The 24,512-nt window shown below is 42.3% G+C and overlaps 1 protein-coding gene across 11 annotated transcripts in view; it reads right to left on the bottom strand.

Annotated features, from left to right (window-relative positions):
* Positions 1–24,512, bottom strand: part of AGAP1 (ArfGAP with GTPase domain, ankyrin repeat and PH domain 1) — a 382,734-nt gene that overhangs the window by 79,112 nt on the left and 279,110 nt on the right. For all 11 annotated transcript variants that reach the window (XM_056350248.1, XM_056350249.1, XM_056350251.1 and 8 more), the window contains one exon: positions 12,283–12,444. In XM_056350248.1, coding sequence (XP_056206223.1) covers positions 12,283–12,444 — 162 coding nt within the window. The remainder of the gene's footprint in view (positions 1–12,282; positions 12,445–24,512) is intronic.

Here is a 24,512-nt window from a genome sequence, read left to right as displayed (position 1 = left end):
AGAAATTAACAGCAGCCTAATCAGCCTCTGAGACTAAGAGAATCTAAACGAAGGACCCAGCTACCGGCCCTTTGCTTCTTTTAAAGCACGCAGATTTATCCTCATTACGGGATGAAAACAGCGCTTGCCCTGCCTGGTAACGTCATCTTTGCACCGCTTGCAGATAACCCAAACGCTCGCTGGAACAGGTGCCAAAAAAGACGTGTTCTCGCAGCCTGAAGGTTAAACTGGATTAATTTCGAAAACCTGAAAATTGATACGCTGTAATTTAACATGTGCTCAACATGTGTGCTCAGCAGCAACTGAAAATGAAATATCTTAAATATTATCAAACGTTACATCATTAAATATAAATTAGATGGAAACAGGGGAAAGCTAAAAATTGACTAGGAGTTCAGCTACTCTAAATGGCTAATACGTCCATTTTTCACCTGAAGCCCTCTCCAATACAGTTTTGCCATTAAGCAAAAACCTAAAGAAAGGTAATCAATTCCAACTAAAAAGCACTTCTCCTGGAATGACTGCACTTCAAACCCCTGGCTGGCTGCCAGCCCCCCCAGACAACAGCTATCAATGTTTCTGACTATCACAGGAGCACGAGGGGCCATGCATAATTGACTAGAAGATGGGCTAAAACTGTGCCCAATCAGTGTGTGATCAAAAACGCGTGGAATATTCAGCGCCACTTGATTACATGGAGGCACGTCCTTTCGCTCTCCTCATGAAATCTCTTCAAGGTCCAGAGTACTGTAATAAGATCATTACTGTCAAGCGGTACGAATCGCAGGCAATGAGTCTTGGGATAGGAAGTCATACTTCACAAGCTCCTCTGGTCTTTTTTTTTTTTTTTTTTTTCCCCCCCCCTCTCCCTCTTTTTTTTTTTTTTTTTTTGTATTTTACTGCGTGTTGAGGCAGCAAGGCGACGAGGTGACAGATAATGATCACATCACTGTGTGGCAACTAGAAAGGCACTTTTAAGAAAGAGCACAGAGAAATCAGCTTAAGAGAAACTCAAACATTTTTTTTTGGCGCTTTTTTTTTCCCCCTCAAAAATTAAATAGAATTAAACCGTGCAGTATTCTCCTTTCATGAATTGTGATTTAATGTCATTGAATTTAATCATTTGATAGATTTTCATATTATACCAAAGCCTATTACCTCACAGACAAATGGCCAATTTTCTCCATCTCACACTCACAAAAGAAACCTTTATTAACTTTTTTTTTTTTTTTTTTGAGCGGGGGGGAAGCGGTGGAAAATGTCAACGATGAGGCCTGTTCAAGTTTTCCTTTTACCTACTCTGCTCACTGGAGTTGCACACTACATATAATGCATAACATCTATCAAAAGTAACCTATCTGTAAAGAGAAAGGTGGAGGGATTGAAAACAGCAGATTAAAGCACAGGGTATAAACCAAACATGCAGCAAGCTCAGCCCTGGAATCTCATGCACAGCACGCGGGGCTGCAGTAGAGACCTCACACTGAAAGATACCAAGTATCTGCTCATTGAATTTGACAGCTAATCTAAGGCAACTATTTGATTAAAACTTGACAAAACAACACAGGTTTGAAATGACTGACCGGTCAGGAGTTGGAGGGGAAAAAAAAAAAAAAAAAAAAAGAAAAAAAAAAAAGTCTACATTACTGTTACACGGTTGTCTTGTAAATGTCTGACATCGATGCCACCCGGCACTGAAAGTGGAATGGCTCCAGAGCTGCGTTTTTCAGATGGAGAAGGATGCTATGATCGGACAACAGCCTACTGCTGAAGCAGAAGGAAAAGCCAGCCACGGTCACACCACCACCTACAGCACCTCCACCTACGGGACTTCATCTTCTGTACCACGGCACTCTCCACCTGGCACTTCACTATCGAGAACCCCATCCTCTCATATTAGTTGGTCACCTTTTCAAACAGATACTGTTCGGCAACCCCTTCTCAGGGCTAGATGAGGCTGCCCAGCCCCACATGTCACAGGCTCTCAGGGGCTCCATCACCATGCAAGAACCAGAGGTGCAAAGCACCTGTCAGCGCACAGCTGGCTGCTGACAGTGCACCTTGGAGTCCAAGAAAGCCTGAAACAACACGCCCAGCTGACCCCAACCTAACTGTTGAAAATTATCGCATGAAGAAACCAAAACCCATTAACATACAGAAACGAGAACCTCCCCCCCAGCTTAAAAACATAAATTTCCAGATGAATAGGTAACTTTGGAAGAACCAAAATCACAAAGGGAAATTAAGAGAAGAATCACCAGCTTTTCAAAGGAAAGAATTTTAAATTGTTCAGGCTTTTGCACTTTGCCCACTTTTCTTAAAGAAAAATTCCTGGGAGAAATATATGCATTTTCAACAACTTCTTTAGTAAAATTGTTCATATACACCATCACCTTCCTCGCTTTTGGCTTGGACCTGCTTTTTAAAAGCCGTGTCAAACATTTTGACAAAGAACCAAAACAAAAAAGGCAAAAATGTTTCTTGATCTATAGGTTGTTACTACATCCTAAAGTCCAAGAAGAGAGCGCAAAACATTCCACCTGCATCAAAGGGGAATGGAGGAAGCATCTGGCTGCAACGGGCAAAATATAGAGTCTATCTGTGTGCACTAAAACTAGGAAATTCCCCAGTCCCGTGAAGCCCACAAGGTACAAAAGAAGAGTGTCAGGCTCATGATGCTGGGCAAATCCTGTGTATGCAGACTCTTGAATTGGAATCAGCTGAGAACATCATCTTCCCACTCACTTCCCTGTAAGCAGACAGCATTAGGAACACCTAAATTCACGAGCTTTCTATCACATGAGACTTTCTACATCTCCCTTGCCAGATGCCGTGCCTGGAATACCTTTATCTGGAGCACCGAAGGGAGACTACTGACAAAGCTGTGCATTTCAGGAAAGATCATCACTTGTTTCACTGGGATTTAAAGCCAGATGTGGTTTCATTGCCCACTGAGGTTCTTCAGACATGGAGCAAAGTGGCTGATTACACTAAGAGTATTTTCCAACACTACGTTCATCAGTTCTTAGCCCTAAGAATGCACCGAGTGGCAGCATATATTTTTCAGGGCTTATCCATAACTGAGTCAAATGTAGGGTTCTGCAATAAAAAAAAATTACTAACTTGTTATTTCTACATTCTGTTCAACATGTACCTCTCGAGTATGAGTTCTTTCTTACATAATGCCAAAAGCACGTTTCATAACCCTAGGGTAGATCAGATTGACACATTCCCCCTTGAATTCCCGGGTTGAGCTGTAGATAGCAACCCTCCACAATCAAGCCAGTGTCATTAATCTCACATTCCATATTACAAATAAAAAAGCATGCCTGTAATCAACTGGCACCCCACCAACCCTCCTCACAAAGCTGCCCTGTGCCTCCTAAGGCAAACTTCAATTTAGCAAGGCACGCTGTAGAGAAGCAGACCGTATAAACAACCACAGCAGGCTGGGGCACGAGGTCCACCTAGCCTGCAATGCTTTCATCGGCAACTAGTGAGAGATGCCTACAAAAAGCAGAGCAGCAACATGAACCCTGCTGTACCTTCCAGAACAGTCCATGGTTGGGGGGCTTCCTGGGAGAAGCTGCAATCTTTACGAGAGTTTCATGGATTTTTCTTCTTATTTGCCTAATCTAGTGCTTCTGGTTTAGCTGCTTAAGGTCTTCTGAAGAGAATTACTTAGAACTTCCACTTTTTAAAGGCAGCTTCTTCCCAAGGTATCTCTGTAGGTCAGTTCCAGTAAGTGGATGAGTTCAAGTGCACGGAAAGTTCAAGTACACAAGGCATCCTTCAAAACGTCAGTCTTCCTTCTCTGCCAAAGCAGTCTCGTCATTTACACTGTGACACCCTGACTGAGGAGTTCAGCTACGTGGTGACCAGGAGAACAAAGTTATACTCAACTCAATGACCTTATGTTAGTCTTTTCATTTACTATAGCTTTATAATACTTACCAATCTTATTTTATTTTTAAGATATTTTAATTCAGGTATATAGATTTATAATGAAATTACACGGTCTTATGCTCTAGAAAAACTGGCAAGGAACTTGTAAAGTTGACACACTTAAGTAACAAAAGGGAAGAAACTTCTCTCAGCAGGATTAATATTTTACAAGTACTTCTCGGTACCTTGTAAACATCATCTCGTGGACATCAGGAACCTTTTTCATAATCAAGGTCTCTGTCTCAGGCTGACAGCATAGTTCTAAGGACACTAATTACCTGAAGCCAGTAAAATGTTAAGGTGTCACTTGTTTTCATTCAGTTATAAAGCTACTTAAAACTTCTTTCTTTTCCAAAGAAACCAGGCCAATTCAGAGCGCAGCACTCGTCCCAAGGATGCACAGCATACCTTTTTGCAGTTACAACGCAGAGCACTGAAAGTACTAAAGTGGGACCACTTTTCAAACAAATGTGGGGGGGGGGGGGGGGGGGGGGGGCGGGGAAAAGAGTGTTATCTTTCTCTAGCTACCCAGATGTGCCGGTGTGTACAACCATCACCAATTCATCCTTTCCAGAATTCCTTTTCCTGCTGACCACCACTGTGACACTTTTCCTTTCAACCAGGTAGGCGCAACCAGCAGCCTCTTCCAACCCTGAGCTAACGGTGGTTTTAAAGAGAAGAAGGAATCTTTCAACTTGTTTAGCCTGCAATGAAGTAGGTTAAAACAATAGATCAGCTTCACCTCCCTTGTCTTTCACTCCTCAGCATCAACATAAATGTCTTTCAGCAGCAAACCTTTCATGTCAGATAGGCTGTGACGACTGAGGCAGAAGGTTTCCCAACAAGTGACCTTTATGCCTCGGTTGAAAGCAAGTCTCTGAAGATTCCGTCTAGATTTTATTAATTTCTGCCCTCCTGTTTCTCAGGTGTACAGCAAATCGGCCAGTGCTCCATCTCCTATGAAGCAGTGAACGAAGTTACTGATGATCAGTGGAATTACAACCAAAGAGTGTTTTGACACTGAATAGGTGATAACCTCCGAGACACTCACAGCACGCTTAAATCAAAACAAGCATTTGGTATTACACACAACAAATATGGTCACATACTGCTGATTTTTTTTTTTTTTTAATTCTCATGCAGACAGAAGAAAATACAGCTAGATATTCAGCTCATTTTTGTTTCATTTTTAATGACAAGTAAGGCCTGGGATTTTTGTTGTTGTGGAGTTTTTTTTTGTTTGTTGTCAGAAATTTTTACCTACGAAGCAGCTGAAGCAGAGAATGGCTGGATCAGGGAAGGCTTGCAACTCTTCTGAGACAATTAAAAAAATAAGGATGTATATAATTATCAAGCCATATTCTAAAAATCTTACCAAAAGCAAGCTTGTTAAACTCCAGAGTTAGTGACGATTAGCAAAGCAGAACCGTGTTTTTACCCCGTGCAGTATGAAATCCAGCAAAACGCTATTTGCTGAAATTTCTGAAATGTGTCATGCACAGGAGGGCTACACAAATGCCATTACGGCCAACAAATTGTATATGAAGAGAATTCAGCAGTAACCCTAAATGAATCACAAACTCATTTAAAAAACCCCCAATCTTCCTCGCTATCTGCTTTGTACTGCAAACCCTTCCAGTTCCAAATAAATGCTTCCTTTCTTCATTCAACGCTGCAGTCGAAATGTCACTTTTGTATTGATCTCACTTTAAATACTGCTGAATGTTTTAAAACTGTGGAACGTTTCCTTTCTAACACTCCAGGCGCTTAAAAGACCAGCAGAAAACCAAAACCTGCTCTTAGTAAACGGTCCATCAGAAGATAAACAGAAATACTGCATGAGAGGATGGAAATACACAGAAGAGGAGTATGACGCAGGGCTGCATTTGTTTTTTAGGTTTTTTTTTATTTTTTTTGGAGATTAAAAAGCATAAGATCTCTCTTACCACTTTTAGAAGAGTATAACTGTGAAAGAAAAAAATTGGGCATGGAAATAATTAAGGAGCAACCGGTTTCCCCTACTGATTTATCCCCAGACTTTGTGTTACTGCTTTGCTGCCCGTGGGAAGCCCCTGCCCTGAGCCTGCGTGCTGAGCCCCACCGCACCGCGGCCGTGCACACAGGTAAGGTGCTGGGATGGGCTTTGCATTTGGCGTGGGGCCGGATGGACAACAGCTTCTACATGACCGAGCTTAAATTAACTCCGATACGTCCACACACAGGCCACAGGAATACAATGAAAACTCTTCCCTAATGCCAGCACTAATGTTTCATTTCATTTTCACATGTTCACCCATCTTACAGGATCAAATATTTGCCTTTTTACTGAAATAAAAACCTCTTTTTGAAGACCGCCTCTGCATCTACTCCTATTCCATAGTACGCTGTAACTATTGATAACTGATTTATAGGTAAAATAACTAGGCTGACAAGACTACCAGGAGTAACTTCTGTGGAGTTCCTATGTGAGCAATACCAGTTTGCCTGTACAACCATGGTAGTATACTTAATTATCATGTAACGGACTGGAAAGAGCTTTTACTTGAATAAGTTTTGGTGGCAGCTTAGTTCTGTGCATTACTTCAAGCAACAAAATCCACACAGGGACCTTGACATCTAATAGATTTGATTCCAAAGGTTACAAACTCTTTAATAGGTGAGTAGTTTTGCCCTTGCTGCTGCTGCAGGTCAAGATATTAAATTTCACATCTTCCTTGCAGAGAAAAGGGAGTGACGATGCTGTGACTTTTTGTGTTGGAAAGGTTTCTGAACCTGCTGTCCTCTGACAATATCAGAAGGTTTCTTCCAGACCATAAAGAGCCAAAAAAAAAAGTATAATGACAACACCAAGTAAAAATACATTCCTTCACTATGGTGTTTAATTTGACGTATTATAAATAAGTATCAGCATTAACAATGTCAAGTCCATCTGTCAAATGAAGAATCTACTTTTGCACAAAAACTGTGGCTCATTGTTTGCATCTGTTTCATTGAACAGGCCTCAGAGATCTTTCCACCGAATTTCCAAAAATTCCCAATTTTTTTTTTTTCTTAATAGATGGTTAATTTCATTTTTTTTAGTTCAGCCTGGCTACAGCACACTTACTAGAACTATGCACCTAGGGAAATGTAGGTTAAAATTGTCTGGAAAAGACTATCACAGAGCCAACCATGTTGAAATCATTTCAGCATATAATGCCAGCAGGTAAATCACAGGCGTGCTAAGGAAAGCTTAGGGTGAGAAACTGCAGGTAAAACGCACGCACGTTTTTTTATGTATCATATACCGCGTTTCAGTTAACAGCTGTACTGCTTCCGATTTACACAAAATATCAAATTTTCTGGTCTTAGATATATATATTCCAGAGACCAATGCTAAGAACTGCATTTACCCATTTTGCTTTGTCCTTCTGGTTTTGGGATGGCTGAAAGTGGGCAAAAAGTCTTGGGAATAAACTGGTGCCTCCCTTGGCTTTTTGCACCTCGTCCCCACCCTCCTGGACTCCAGTACTCATGCAGCTGAGAAACCAGACGAAAGCAGTGAAATTTTTGCTTATTGTTAAAAGTACAAATGAGAAGTCTAACTAAACCCTGTTTTTCCATCCACAGAAAACAAATTAACCTATTTTCATTTCAAACTTAACTATAGCTCAACTTCAGTGCTCCCTGAGATTTGGAACAGGTAACTCCAGTGTTACAAAACATGCAGAGGAAGAACACAAGCTTTTCAAATACCTCTACTAGTTTACCACAAGAAAACAAAACAAAAAAACCCACCCGAATTTCACAGAAAACTGGGGTTCATCCTTAGCTACAAGCCAGAAAGTGTACACCTAGAGCTGGGGGTTAGACTGCACAGGTCAGGAAAGTACAGGGAAAAGCAAATACTCCACAAGAGGCAGAGGACAAGTATCTTTGTGTTAAGAAAACAGTTTTAAAAAGAAACATAAAAGGTCCTTCCTTGTTCTTCACAAGTTCTTTAGAAACCAGCAATGAAGAACAACATGGAACACAGATTTACAGAGAAAACACAGTTGGGAAAGCCTACCAAGTCGCTAATCACATTTCCTGCGCTATCAATTCCTGTTTCTCAGCTCCATCTGCACGCATGGGAACACAGAGCTGTGCTTGTTTCGCCTGTGCTGCTGAGCGGGAACATAAATTGGCAGTGCTTTGCCTGCAGCCACCCCGCACCTCCCTGACCGAAGCAGCGGATTCACCCATCGACCTGGATGCAGCTGGACCGGCCCTACAGCAGACAGCAGTGTTGGCCCCGCTGGCCAGAGCTCTTAAGTCAATCAAACAACTTGAAGAACACGGACGATCCAGACCTGATGCTGAAAGACGGCCATACCTTGGGCTTTCCATAGCTCCTAAAATCTCAGAAATGGACTGAGGGTAGGCAAGTTCCAGCTGGCATAGCCATGAAGTTCTGAAACTGTCTAACAGCAGTAAGAAAAATAAACACTCTTCACAGAAAGACCTCTCCCAGTGTTTGCAAGAAAGCTTTCAATTTTTTCTACTTGTTTTCAAGCTGAAAAACCTTCCTGTTATCACTAGCTGTTCCACTAACTGCAGCAGCATAAGGGTACCAAAACAGACCAGGCTCTGAGCAGCAATGCCTCTTTGAAACACAGCACCGTATAATCCTGCTCTGAGCAAGTTTAGACAGCATGGTGGGAAAAACACTGCTGGTTCCTGGCACCTTGCCTAATGTAAGCATTCCTGCTGTTACCCTCAAAAACACCGAGAAAATTTTTCAGTGACAAGTTCTGTACAGAGAACTAAAAAACTTCTCTCTCTGTTTCATGGCACTGGAAAAATTTCACAAGAATTGGATTTTCCAAAATAGGAACTGAATTTTCATTTTCATCCAGCGGCAGCAGAGTTGCTTTAGTATTTTTGTTGCAGCAAACATTGTCTCAGAAAACCTGCAGAAAGATAAGCCAAGTAAGATGAAAGAATCAATCCCAGAAAGAGAGGGTTGTGCATGGGCAGATAGTGCGGAGAAAGAAGAATCAGCATGACCTTTATGGAAGGGCATAAAAGAGATGAGCATCAGTCCTCGGAATTAGTGAATCACCCTGGGCTCACTAGTGTCCATCATCGTGATATCTGAATACTTGGGCAGAGGTCAATGATCAAAGCAGGCACGTTCAAGGAGAAAAAAAAAAAAGACCACAAAGTGTGGTAAAAACGCTAGAGTTTGCTGAAGACCAGATTTAAACCTCATTGAACACCTAAGCTTTGCTACAGACAAAAATGAAGGAACCTAGGATTTCTGTTTGAAAGCCGACACTTGAAACACCTGGACCCAAAGGAAGGCAACATAAAATCTAGAATTACCCAAATCATTTAATTCTGATCCATTGTAACCGTCTGAAAATAGCTACTGCAGGAGGATCCGGCTCCTCCTTCTCCTTTTCACAGTGAGCTCAGGGTTTCCAGAAGGAAGAAAGATAAGGTTCTCCCCCGATTATCACCACAGTCTTCTGCACCCCATTCTCAATAATTATCAATATTTTCTGTATCTCAAACACCTGAGCAAAGTTGCCAAGGCAAAGCATGCGTCTCAGAACATTTTCTTTTTACTGTTTAATTTGGATTTGTGGTCTTCAAAACCGCAGGAATCCTCTGAGGGTTTAAATCTACACTGAGGGCAGGTGTGGAGGAAGAAAAATCAAAAAGGAAATCTTTTAGGTCATCGGACAGATTTGTAGCCAAGCGCTGGAGAACAAGGAAATAAGCCCTTTCCTGTGGAAAGGCTGAATGATTGAATTGAAAACTGCTTTGAATTGCAAGACAGATGTGAAAATGCTGCGTTCATCTACTTGGAGAAAAACTCTTAACAGCCTGACACACAGCCTACTCGCAGCAGTCTGGCTTGTGACAGAGGTTGTCCCACGACTGGAGTTATTCCCATCGTTCAGCACCACAGCAAGCTCGGAGCGATGGACACGACCTGCCTGCTCAACCACCAAGCACACCAAACGTAACTTCTGGATTGCACCAACACAAGTACCAGAAAAACCAGACAGTGTTTGCAAGTGTCCACGTCAGGATTTGGAAAAAGCAACACCCAGCTTTTGTTAGTCTTTCCAGAAAGTACTTAATGGGAAGGAGGTGCCCTTCTAAAAGGACATGGAACTCAAGCGTGCTTCATTGCTTTCTCCTTCAGCTACTGTGGGCAGACGAGGCTGGCTGTCTCCTCCCAACCCTGCTAAGGATTCAAGGGCCAGTAAGATTAATTGTCTGCTGAAGGATACCCAGAGCTCCTCTCACACGTGGCCAGGATGCCGTGTAGGAAATTGTGATTCTGCTCTTGTGGCCAATTGCTAGTTTTCGCTGGGTTGTGCTTTAAATGAGACGTTATAAAGAACTTAACAACCACTGCAGCCCACCCAAGATGCAGAAAAGAGTGCCCATCTCAGAAAACGTGTAAGAAGGGGCAGGTCAAAGAAAGCTGATGGGCTGATGTAAGACTCAAGTATTGTAAAAGCAAGCGTTGGCACTCACTACTACTTTTAAGCCTCCCTGTGTGTTACTTGGTGGTTGCCAGCCAGTTCTCACCCTTCTGAAAGCATATTAATCTCATTTATATGGGAGGGGACAACTTTGCTGAGTTACTACAAACGGATTTCAGACTAGCATGTTATGATGCTGGAAGACAAGGAGAAAAGCAAGAGAAAGCAGAGAAGGATGAAGGAGCACGTAACTCCCCACTCCCATCAGAACAGGGACTTCAGGGCAAGACGCACAGTAACTGCAAATCTCCCGTCGCTCACTGCAGGTCAGGAGTCTGTGCCTGCAGTCCAGGACCACACAGGCTCCAGCTCCAGTGACTTGTGAAAATAATCTCCCCAGGAGAAAGAAAACATACAAGTATTAACTACTTAGAAAGAGATTTTCAAAGGCTCTTGATATCCAGCTGGTCTTGATTCATATTGATTGCAACAAAATAGTCTTGGACCAGTGGTGAGTGCTCTGAAAAATCGCCCATAAACTTGCCACTGAGGTATGAAAATAAGTGAGGTAAAGGAGATTGTTAAAAAAAAATAAAAGAAGACAACAAATTAAAAATGAAAGGTTAAAACAAAATTTGGCTTCAGGCCATAAACTAGGGGGAAACTAACAGTAAAGACAGTTAAATGACTGGAAAGAGAACGCAACAGGAGGTATTATGAAAAAAAGCTGATGGCTTTTAAAAAAGGATTTGTATAGATAGCTGGGGAAATAAATTCTGTATGTGATAGAAGTGCAATTGAGAAATTAAATAAATGGAAAATAAGGATGACTAAGTAGTAGTTAACATGCCCCTTCTCAGTTGTATACTATTATCACATCTATTTTTAATGTCTCCTCAGCTGTCTGCAATTGTCATCCTTTTTTCAGAACTTGTTCCAACGCTCTTTGATACTGAATTAGCTGTTTTTTACTCTTCGATGCTTACAACCACATCTTTTTCTTACTCAACACTCCCCTTTTCCGACAATGTTATTCCATTGTCTCCGTTTTTCATCTCTCCTTATATGTTGACTCCCCAGTTTCTAAGCCTTCCAACTACCCTTGTTCATCTTTTTTCTGGAGCTCTTTTGGTTGAATCCTAGCATGTTTCTTTTCTTCTTTTCTAAAGATACAAGCATGTTTTATATCATATCTGGCTACTGTACACATTGTTACCCCTTCAGAAGAGCATTGAACAGCTATAGCAGTTTCGCGTTGGAAATAGTAAGCTAAACTAAGGGAAAAAAAGTTCTTTTTGGCTTTTGCTTTCTGGTTCTTAAAAAAGAACCCAAACATTTAAACTCTCCCCTTTTCCGTTTTATCCTCAAATAACACAATCTTTCCATGAGCAGCTGAATATTCAAACAATAACGGGCATCAGAAGCGTCTGCAATTCTAGAGCTCAGGATGTGTCTAAGGAGAAGTGATAACACGAGACTTAGCAATACTAAAAAAAAATACACAAGTTCTAACGTGATGCATGGGCTACTGAGTGAAATGACTTTTTCCTTCTCTTTACAAGTTTCCTTCAACTTTACACGTATGCTTGTTCCTTACCTTTATAGCTAATGGTGCTCCATGTTAACTTGGGGACAGTTTTTTTATTTATTAAAAAAGTCAGTTCCAAACATGTTTCAGACAGCCAAATTCACCATCGTGATGCCTCAGGTTACTGAGCTTCATCATTAAAAGACGAGCCTTTAATTTCTCTACTTCAGTACAATTCTCTAATCTTTCTGTGTTCAAAGCCAACTGTGTAGTTAAGTTGTACTTAACAATGCTCTTTGGAATGGTATTTTCAAAATTCAGACTTCCACCACAGAGTAAGCTTACCTTCAGCTGTGCCTGAGATACCATCAGCTTTGAAATTGCTCGTGCTTTTCTTCCTGCGGTGTTTCTTTCTGTTGGCGTGAGGTGAAGGAGGTGGATCAAGTTTGGGGCTTGTTGTACTGGATATACTTGGGCTTGAACACACAGAATCTCCTAACCCAGTATCTGCAGTTTGGGGGAGAGAAAGGAAAAAAAAAAAAAAAAAAAAAAAAAAGGAAAAAAATACTGCATAATTTAAATCGGTGATTGCTAGAATTCTAGAATTCAAGATATAAATCCCCTTGCTGTCTGTTAGCAGCTTCTTGAGCTCACTGACTTCCCAAGTCTACGGGAGAGCCTCCTAACAATACCCATTACTTTTTCAAAAAGGCATAAAAAAGTAACTTGGCCAAAGTTCTCATTCAAGTCCTATTAAATCAACAGGACTCTGCATCAATTTTAGAAGCAGGCCAGCTGGAACATACAGAAAACAATAGGAAATCACTTTATTACTTCCAATTACTCTTTCTTACAAAGATCTTACTGATCCTCAAATCGACTTGTGTAACGCTAGGACATTTTAATACATTTTAATGGAACGGAGATACCCCAACATCCTCTGAAGCCTATCTGCTTTCATTAAGAGTCTGATACACATAGACAGGTGGCGATTGGCAATAAAGGGGGGAAAACAAGGTAACTAATGCATGCCTACCCCATTAATACATTGTGATAAAGGGTCATTTACTACCTGCTTTGGATGAAAAAAATAATCCCGTTTAGTGTGTTTAGGTTCCCACTGTATTGGTGATGGCAGCGTTAACATGCAACAGTTTTAAGAACTAATGACAGAGTCATTTCCTCCTTTCCCCCATCAATTAACTCACTCACTCAATCAATCAAAATTAAAGGTTGATGACAACCCCCTCTCCTAAGCGGACCCGCAGCCTCTCCCCCGGTCCATGTAATGGCTGGTAATACACAAACGCCTTCTCTTTGAGTAGTTCTTCTCGTTCTGAGTCAAGAACCATCTAACAGCCATCTTTAACACAAGCTTAGGAAATGAAGATATACTTGAAATGTCACTCTGCATCTGGGTCCTTTCACACAGCAAATACTCAAGTAAACTTAATCCAGTATTTTCCCCCAAGGTTGGTAATATGATTTCAGTTTAATAGCAACCAATCTTTTGGCTATGGTTAGTGCTAAATACATTCCTATTTTGTTGGTTTGGCTTTGGTTTTAATTATAAAATTTAGTATAACATCCTATACTTTAAGTGCTTGCTATCATGTAAAGCGAAGCTGTTGCCAGACCCTTGGTTACAGACCATATTGCACTGAAGTGCAATACCAGGACTGCAATAAAGATGAATTAATACGTCAGAAAAATATCAAGCCAAAGACCATTTAAGTAGCAGCTTTTGATTTTTTTTTTTTTCTTTAGTAGCTAAACTCCCCTACTACTGTCTATTTGACAAAGAAATACTTTGGGTTTTTTTCTAATAAAGTTTACTTACTAATTATCCACTAAGCAAAGCTGTGCTGCATGTTATTAGTGGGGGATAAATTTTGTAGCTAACTGCCTGGCAACAGAGACCAAATCAAACATAAGCTTTATATTAAGGCTTTTTGTTCTTTTCCCTATGTCCACTACTGCGAAAACGATCATCAAGTATTTAACCACAAAAAGTAACCCCAGGAATGTATTTACTGTGTATCTGTATAGGAGATCTTAAGTATTTGACTTATAAATGCTCAAAGCAGTTATCCTGCAGGGGCTGGCACCTCTCCAGGTGAAGAGGAAGGCAAACCCTGAGAAGAACCCATGCCAGTGCTCAGCGCGCTCTTGGCAAAGGGCACATGGATACCCGTGGCTCCTCAACACTGGAAGAAGAGAAGATGCAGAAGAGCATGCCAGCAATACAAAGGCATGACCACGGATGCAAGCCGGCTACCGACAGTCCTAGACATCATCCTTGGACAACGACTAGTCCAAGCTGACCTCCAGTCTGAGACTTGAGAAGGTTGTGTACGTTGGGTACTTAAAAGAAAAAAATCCCACGCAAACCCCCGCTCCCCTTTGCAGCAATGATGTGAAAATTGCCGTGTTGAGACAGGCTAGCCACAGGGCTGGGCGCTGGCTGAGAAGAGGTCTGGCTGCGGCAGCAAGGTCTGCCACAGGGCACCAAGAACACATCTCCCGGATTTTTCACTTGCTTACGAAAAAGCCTGAAAATTTATAAATATCATGGAAAAGTCCCAGAGAGCACACCAGCCAGGAAGGCTTGCTTACATCTGACACAACGTCTCAAAGTGCTTCGCTTTTTCCCCTCAGAAAATATGAGGCAAGTGGCCTCACGCTCAGCTTTCAATTCAGAAAGAATTATCCCATTTTACTCAAGGGGAGAAAAAAAAAAAATTCAGGAAACACCAGCTCTACTACCGTCTCCCATACCTCTCAAAAAGCTCGTTTCCAAACAGGCATTTGAGGGCTGCGCTCATCGCCGCGTGCAACAGCAGCGCCAACCACGCTGCTGGGACCTGTGAAATGGTGAAGAAACCACACCTTGGCGCAAAACCACAGGATATATTTTTCAGCAGGATCCTTGTTAAAAAACACCGTTACGGTAGATCTGTACGCTTACTGCAGCTTAGTCTAATTTCCAGGCTATAAATTGTACCAACAAAACCTGCCTGCGAGCTCTGAAAAATGAGGAACGTACGATTCGACTACTCGCATTGGAGAGCTGAAGAATTAACCTCCTATGGTAAATCCTCGTGATCCGCAGCCCTTTCCAGGTAATAACCTGCTGTCCTTGGGTCAAATGGCTCTGAAGTGAAGAGCCCGAAGCTTTCCCTCCCCCTCAACCAGCGAAGAAACGCGAGTTGCTCGTAAATGGGTGCCAAGCTGATATTGTTGGTGTATTAATGCGCCGTATTCCCGGTTTCGAAGACCACCCTTTGAAGATGGAAGTTATTTAACATTCTCCTGGTTTAAAATATGAGCAATCAAAAGGCGCTAGGCTTACATGCTGTGCTTTCCCATTTCCCACTACTTCTCTTGCCTGACAAGGTATTCTTCAAATTGAAAAGAGGGCTCCTGAAAGCCCAGCTTCGGAAAACTGTAAATGAGTTCAGGCTTCAGCCCGCTGAATGCAATTTCATACTCCTGACTGAATACAAATAATGCATTTTATTTTGTATCAATTACCACGCCTGAGAACAGACGACCACTGCTGGCACTATTAAATATATATATAAAAAAAAAAAGGCAAGGAAAAAGGCACGCCAAATTAAAAAAGCAAGCGCCTCATTACTCCACATCTAAACCAGCTTTGACAGAGGCACTGGAACTCGTAAGACGCGTTTCACTGGGCTGGGATGGGCTGTTTTGCAGCCATCCCGCACGTTCAATGTCAGCCATTAGTTCTTCCCAATCGGGCATCAATGTTCAACGCACACCCGAAAAAATATATAATACTAGTAATAATAATAACAATCTGCAGCCTCTCCGAGCTTCAATACTTGAAGTATGAGTCAAAGAAGCAGTTTCACTTTTCACTCGGGAAGCTGACAAGCATGACTAGAGGGGGAATAAAATAACATTCAGTTCGCATAAATATCAAGCGGGCTGCTTGAGACTGATGGGCCAGGAATGTATTCTTAGCCATCATTCTGGCAGACAGGCCCAAGGACACTCATAACTTATTTTACAATCATTTAGTTTCAGCTCAAGTGGAAAACGTGACAACTTATCTCTGCTGACAAGATGCCATATCGAACCTTACAATTAACTCTCCCACGATTATCTGCCCAGCCCATCATTAGCTTTGCAGTTTTTCATGGACCGTACGGGCAGCTCTCCTTGATGATGGTCATCATTTGCAGGGTGTATATCTATATTACACAACATTAAGGACAAAACTCTCCCCTTGCCACGTAGCTGGGCTTGTCCTGACCAGCACATCCTCCGTTCTGCAACTGCTGGGCCACGTTTCTAAGTGATGCGCAGGAACACGCTGCTGAAAAATGTCTTCTCCTCCAAAACGGAGCATCACCGTGCTCCAGCCTACACCTGCTTCTGCCTGCAACCTACAGAGGCGAGCTAGAGCCGCCCATGCCCTCTCCCGGCAAACAGCCAGCCTTGTTCCCTGCCCTCTCTCCCCAGTGCAATTATTATCTCCTCTCAGCTGTAAGGGAGAGCTGACACGAGCCGTGTCCTTGCCGTTTACCTCCGCACGCTCACGAGGTGGTAAGGAGGACGCTGTGAATTTCCTGTCCATGTTCAGTGACTTTCTGTACCGACGAGAAAACCCATTTCCCATTGAAAGGTGAGTTTCTAGCTTGGCAGGGTCATGAAATAATGCCAAGCTTACGCCAAGGGATAGCGAGAGCTTCTACACAAGCCAGTAGGACAAAATACGGGTGTTCATTCTAGAAAAACTAGTAAAATAGTCAGTTCAGAGTATATGGAGCCCAAGTTTACATCCGCGCAAGTTATTTGAGGCCATTTTGAAATATACAGTAGCTCATTCTACGCCCAGGAGCAACAAGTGACACCTGGTAACCAAATCCCTTACAAGCTATCAAGAGATGGCATATTAAAAACCCGGCCACTCTGTTGTTAGCGTGGTGATTTTTCTCCATAGGCACATGACACACGGGGAAGACAAAGATTCTGCTTGTTCTAGTCCGGTCCTTTTTTGCTAGAAATTACAAAACAAAACAAAACAAGCCAATGCAGCTTTTACTCCACAAAGCAAGTCCCACGCCCGCCTCTCTCCTAGATGCATTTTGTGGTTACGGTTGTAAAGAGAAATTCCTTTCAATTATGACAAATTCTGGTAGGAGAAACAAGAGGCGGAAGGGAAGAAGTTACAGCTACAACCCAGAATTACGAGACAGAACATTACATGAAAAAAGAAACCAACCAGTCCTTCTCAGAAGAGTCTCAAGGGCTGTGCTGTTGTAGTGTGCTTTATTTGCTGTTTGAAACACTCGCATTTGTATTCTCTTGCAGTATTACGTGTTGTTTGTCAAAGGTAATATTCTGCACAAGTCCCACTTCCTACCTCCTTCTAATTTTATTATTTGTAAGCCACAGGCACTCCACAAACAGATCTCAAAGACAACTCCATTTGCGCCCTCGCAAGGGCATTGTGAGAGCCCTCATGGGTTTGAAAAGGGTAGGAAACGCAGCTCAGACCCAGGCTGTGCCTCCTTGGTACCCCAGCCCAGTACCACAACTGACTTGCATGGCAAATTCCCAAGCACCTGCCCAGGCTGTGCCTGGGAGTCGGACCGAAGCCGCTTTCCCTTCCCCGCCTGCAGTGCCCGCACAGCAGAGCTGCAGCACGTACCAGCGCAGGAGTCAAGGAGGTGAAGAAAATGAGGGACAATGAGCAGGTATGAGTGCCCCAAGCCAGGGTAAAAGGGGCTGGGGGTGCAAAAAGCATGAGGGAAAGAAGCAACATATAAGGGACGGGAATAGCACAGCACAAAGGCTGAGATTCAAAAATCCGAGAGCGGAGCTTCATCTTTGGCCCACGGTTCCTATTCTCTCTCTCACACACACACAACTCTCTCTTCTGTGTAACCATCTGCAGCGGAAACAAGGATATTCTGACCTCTTCTATCTTCATGCCTTTTGATTTATTTCATATTTTTGTCAAATCATCTATTTACAAAAACTTGAAACAAACTCAACAGGTGACACTATTCTCCACAGACCAAAGTCGAGCTTGATCTGGTTTACATTTTTCTTGCATCTTCTTGTTAAAATTTTCCAACAGGCTTTCAAAGTGAAATTAGACTTTTTTGTCAAGCCCAGCTCCCCAACGCAGCCTTATTCTCAAGTGGTTGGAGATTGACTAATTTGGGTTTTTGATTTGTCAAAGCGACAAGAAGTCAGACGTTACAAAAGCGGGACCGGTGAATGGGATCAATTAAAGAGCAGAAGCGGCAACACAATTAATAGCACCAGGTTCAAGGGGAAAAACAAAGCGCTGATGACGAAAACAACAGCAACAGCTCTGAATGCAGCAGGAATCTTTGCCGCGACCCAAGGAAGGCTGAATCCAAAGAGGGTATTTCAGAACTTTTACTATGCCATTAGTGCTGAAATGAAATAAGGCAAAGATGTCGGTGGCTGGTGGACTGAATAATAAAAAAATAGCTGGACACTTTCATCTTCTACACATGTGTTTTAAATAGAGGCGAAAAAAGCAATCCTTTTATTTAAACAGGGGAAGCAATAGACTAAAACCATCTGTAGTTGTATTTCAGACCCATTTCCCCGAGCTGAGATTTTTCTGGCTGTGAAATCCAATGCTCTACAGCTTCCCTTTACAGCTATTACCATAAACGTTCTATCAAGTTCTTTATATCCCTCCTCTGCCTCAAACCGAAGTTAAAGGGATGCTGCAATCGCACAGCGACTGCAGAAGGCTGGAGCTGGGCACGGGTGTACAGGACTGACATTAAAATCCACTCAAAACTGTGGCTTGGCAAAAGTCTGCGGATGAGAGTAAACACTTGTGAGTGGGGGAGAAGGGGTGGCACGAGATTACAGCCTACAGGAAAAAAAAAAAAGCGGCAAATATTTTAGAAGTACACAGAGCTTGTTCCTTCGGTAGGAATCGGGCGCATCTGGTCATCGCTTAGCTGAATTCAGCTTGGACACTCAAGCTATCGAGGGCTTAAATTAACCTGCTGCACTGAACGAAATTAAAAGGAAGCTCTGAGCAGAACTGGGGGATGGAGATGAAAAAGCCTCAGGAGTATTCTCTTTCCACGGCGTCTTCCATTTTTCCCCAGCCTTGTGCCTAGAGCCTGTGAATCACAAAGCTATCCTGTCATGTACAGCAAGCCCCACTGAATGCCCAAGTTACTGCCTCCTTCCCTCTAATAGCAATTTCAATTAAATAAGAAAAACAAAGCTTCCGTCCTGACAAAAAAAGATCTCCCTGCTTTAGGAGGGTCTGGCTTTTGATACGCGGTAGCATGCCTCAAGCAAAGCAGACCTGAAGGCATGTTTGGCGTGACAGGACCGTTTCCACTCGGCAGCCTAATAAGCCACTTTGTGACAAGCGGGGACATCATCCACAGACTTGTGAGAGAACGTCAGTCTCATGACAGTAAGGCACAGATATCGGAAGGACTGGCTTCAATAATTTCAGAGATACTTAGACCCTTGTTACAATCTCCCTTATCTAATGGAAAGACATAGTTACCTCGAGCTCGTTTCCTACTAACACGCCATGTCTGGACATCGTAAAGGAAGCATGAAAGCAAAAATGCAATACGGTGTTTAAAAAAACCCACAAAAGTACATTGCTCACTACATTTTCCCTCCTAAGGAGTGGTGTATTACAGTGCTAGCAAAACACCATCCTGCTCCCTAGAAACTGAAGTATTGCTAGCAAGAAAAGACGCAACCGTATCCCTGTTAACTCCCTTTCAAAGCCATCTTACGAAGCAAGCTCCTTGTACCGCAGAAGGAATTCACCACCTGACACAACACAAGGAAGGGAAACATCCCTTCCTAAGCAACCCTCCTGTATCACCAACACAGTGACAAGCAAAGACAGGACCAACCGTATTTCAGAGGACCTGCAAGCCTCAGAACATGAACCGGGAACGAGATGCTAATCTCTCCTTCCCTTCACTCATCTTGCCTAAAGCAGGTTTAGGTCGGGGCAGAGGTATGAAACTACCCCCTGAGTTAACACAGTTTGTTAATTTATCTTAACTCCCATTACATAGACGCATCTTTGCATTTGCCTCCTTTTCTGCCGTATGCTGAATATGCCCTGCGAAAAGACCAAGCATGACAAGTTATTTGAATACATAAGGCCCACAAACCAGACTGAGATGCAAGTCTCAGATGTTGCAGGATGCTACCACATCCCAAGGCAAACTAACTGCATGGCTCCCGCATAAGAGATCTACAGTCTAGATGTATAAGGGATGTCTTTAATTCTTCTGGCATAACATTTTCACTGGACGGCATCAGATCTGTTGAGAAGATGCAATTCTTACATGGTGTCACCCTGAATTGCTGCAAATTGGTCGTGTGATGCTATGGGCATCGCTTCTCCTGGCCATCAACAGATACAGAACAGAGAGGTGAGGAATATTACAAAAGGCAGCCAGTTATGGGGATCATTTCAGGTAACCAGTTCTTAGCCACCCCATGAGGGAGAAAGAAGATGGATGGTCCTTTAAAGACAAACCGTATGGCTGTGGAATGGTTTCAGGGTGGTATCTCCTGGTTCGATTCCAGGTATGTGTTGGTTAGCCTATCTCCCACATTTGAAGCCAGGTAGATAATCTGAAACCTCAAGAACAGTTATCAGCTGTGGCACGCTGGACCTAGCAAACCCAACTACCGGTGATTTGCAGAAAAAGAAACACTTGGAGCACCACCAAGAGAATGCATCTTGGATGAACAAGCTACACCATGATCAAGTACACACAACGCTGTGTGACAAATAGTATTGTATATCCTCGGTCAAAGCCATATGCGTAATAAATTCACCTTAATTACACAGAGAGGGTGAGAGCTCCACCCCGATCTAACAATCAACATTGCCTTCCAGTTGCCAATACCCCCTCATTTAACATATCTTGCTTTGAAATAGAGCCTTGAGGTCTCAAGGCCCTTTGAAAATAATAAACCCAAGCCTTACTGAATCATTTCCTGCTAAAATATTTAACCTTGTATTTTAAGATAGGCAAAATAAGACAGAAAAGAAGAACTGACTCTCTTTAAAGAAATGCTCAGAGCCAGGAAGGCATCTTTTGTCTCTACTCTTGTACTTTAACCTTCGGTCTGTATAACCTGTGGATTACTTCAAGCATCAGACTCACTCATGGTAATTAAGAGGAGGTTAGGAAACTCTCCACTGTCAGCCCACAAGACTCCAGTGACAAGCCCTAACATCGGTGTTTTGGCAAAAGTCAAGACTTTCACCACCAATGTTTTCCAATTAAAGCTGGATAGCTGCTGCATAGCAAATAGGCAGTTAATCGCATCATGTTCGGTAGAGAAAGGCTAAGGCTTTCCTGGTAACGTATGCCACGAGCACCAGCGTCAGAAAGGAAAAGAAATTATGGAAGCAACACCAAAGGATACTCTCAATCAAAGGCAAAATCAAACACCTTCCTACTGAAAAAACCTACAGCTGAAAAGTAAAGCCCTTAACATAAAGCTATGTCTTTGCTACCTTTTATAGGTGTCAGATGATGTCACTGTCATTACCGTATTTTTTAATTTTTTTTTTTTAATTTTAATCAAGTGCTCTTTCTAGCTCTTCTGAGGATTTAGATAACCAAAGCCAGGGCCCTTCTTTTGCTCTCACAAAATGCATGCATCAGAGAAGCCACTCGCCTACAGAGCAACTTGTAAACTGGATACTCCTCATCGACCTGGACCGTGGGTGGCACACACGATTGCTGAATTAAGGGATGAGATCAACTGTAACAAATGAAGGGCCCAGAGACTTGAAAGGAGATGCTCTTCCACCTGCAGGAAGGCCAGGTCTGCACTTCAGCTGTCCCCCAACAATCAGCAGCTTGTGAAGGAGTTGTGTATCGGATTTAACACAGAGGCTTCTTTCACTCCTTGAACTGTATAGACTGTGAAGAAGCTTTGAAGTGTTGGATTCCATAGGTAACGTATACACAACATCCCTGTACCACACGCCCTGTGATCTGGACTGGAAAGAAACCGAGACTGCAAACAGACATGCTTGATGAGACAACCGCTCTCATGTTAATTGGAACAGAAACCTCATAAAGCCAGAGACGAAATAAAAGCATCGTGTGTGTTTCTTGCACACACTTCGTCCAGATCCTGGCAAAACAAAGCAGTGTGCTTCTGGCCATACATTAAACAAAAAATCTAATTATTACAAGCATTTATTTGAACTTCTAAAGTATGGATGTAAAAAGAAGAAATTGTGAAATTGGGAATTACTCCAATGGTAGCGATACCATTCACTTTTTACTGTCACAACTTTGTGTTTAAAACAGCACTAAACTCAATAATATAAAGTCTAAATTTAGAAAATTATTAAAATTTAGATTATTAAAATTTAGATAAAAAGAATTAGAAAAATAAATGTGTACCCATCTGGGGAAGTTTACTCATTTCCCTCCTCAGGTCTTACTTATAGGGCCCTTAAATATGGAATGCGTCAGGAAATTTTTAAGCTGCGTTATTTGAATTTGAAGATCTATAAAGTGTCACACTTTGCATCTGCAGTATTATGTCTTTCCTGTATGTTTACTTGAGAAAGCCTCCCTGAATTTATATTACTGTCTGTAAACACAATTTTATTTTTCAAAGTTCATAAACTCATTCATTGTATGAATCTGGTTCGTGTATTTATTTCCTTGCAATTATAATCTATCAAGATACATCACTCCTGAATGCATACAGGCATCCTCACATCAAATGCAGCTCTTCAGCTTTTAATAGCCAGTGCGAGAAGATCGGTCCTTCTGCTGCTGCTGAACGCAGTCGATGTGTTGATGTCTTGGCCACTATTTAAGCAGTCTAAGATCACAGGTCACATTTATTTCTGAGATACCAGGAAAAACAATCACAGCTGATCGTCGATCTCAAACTATCTGGTGACTGACCTGCCAAGAAACAGCACAGCAAAACTAATTCCAAACTGCAAACATTTAAGACTGCTTTAATCTTAAACTACAAACATACAAAGATTAATCTATCTTTTTATACTGATGAGATTACAGGATGGCCTCCCTGATGAAGAATTCACTTTTGTACAATCATCCTCAATATTAACCCTTCCATTCTGCAAGATACTAACATAGAAACAGAGAACAGAATATATTTTACAGACTTCTAAGCGCTCTATCTGTCAAATGTCAAGCATCTGAGCTACAAAGAACCAGCTTGCAGCTGAAGTTAGACCAGGAGATAGCTGTGGAGAGGAGAGATGTATTTATTTTAAAACACAGCCTGAAGTTAGAAGTGTTCCTAGTGTTATCAGTGCCGGGTATTCACTTTCCTTACTTAAGGAGTACTGACTTCCAGGAGCGGTTACGTACCACGAGTGGTGTGCTGCACACACCAGCCCTGCGCCTGAAAGCTCAGCGTCTTCACGAGCCCGAAGACCTGATAAAGAGAACGTTCCCTGTTCTCACTACCCTGTCAGGCTAAAGTTTATGCTCCAATAATAAAAATTAAGTGCTTTGGTTTGAGTTGTTTTAGTGTTTTTTTTTTTCCTCTTTTCTCCTGAGTGGGGACAAACGGAGGTGGTGTGACAACCAAACCCAGCTACAGGCACAAAAAGCACTGATTTATTCAGCGTTGCCAGACAATCAAGTCAGATTAATCAACATCAGGAACCAGAAAAAAAATAATCTTTTTTCCCTATTATAAAGAACACGCCATATGCATTCCTATTTCAGTTTAAATTCTAAATGAAAATAAATGCAAAATATGCATTTAAGCAGCCATAAGTAAACATCGGAAAAAACCAAAGCTTTATAGTTCCACTCAAAAAGTTAATTTAGTCACATAAACAATTTACTGACAGACATTTGGCACTTCAGGCTGTGAACGAGATTAAGATGAGCATGAGGTTGCCAACGTCAAATTATCTGAAGATGAAAACTCACATTTCTTGCCATTTTGGAACCGAGCGCAGGAATTAATTGCCGAATGCAACAATTCTTTATATTTTAATTGGGGGAGGGGAAGATGAGAAAGAAGAGGATCCTAAACAAGAAAAGCAGATGGGTTTCCAGAGAACTGCAGAATTGTAAAAATCTGTACGCTATAGCTCAGGATTTAAACAGCAGCGCTAGGTAAATACAGAAATCCTTAGTTGAAACTCAGCAAAGTTGTGCAGAAATGCCCACGTACCCAAAGTCCTTCGACCAACACCACGACACAGCTCAGCTGAAGCCTCAACGGTTTATTGGTGCCATCTGCCCCTCCAGCACGGGCACAGAAACCGGAGACCCGCTTTCCTATCTTTCGTTCTTTTAACTGACGACGAAGCAACGCGTTCTCCGCCAGGTGTGAAGTCCAGCGGGACCAAAGGGCAACCGCTCATGTACCGTCCGGCGTTCACGCAGCTGCAACCCACAGCCCGGGTGACGTGGTGACAGGCGTACTGAGAGCAGTAAGCAAGCCAGCGGCCTCTGAACCTCCATTGCACAGAGGCAGCACGTTGCAGAGGTTTCGCCCCTCGATTCCTTTTTTTCGGCATG

The sequence above is a fragment of the Falco biarmicus genome, chromosome 8 (assembly GCF_023638135.1).
Source record: "Falco biarmicus isolate bFalBia1 chromosome 8, bFalBia1.pri, whole genome shotgun sequence".
Taxonomy (NCBI): domain Eukaryota; kingdom Metazoa; phylum Chordata; class Aves; order Falconiformes; family Falconidae; genus Falco; species Falco biarmicus.
The sequence above is the reverse complement of the archived record's forward strand: the minus strand, read 5'-3'. Positions and strand labels throughout refer to the sequence as shown.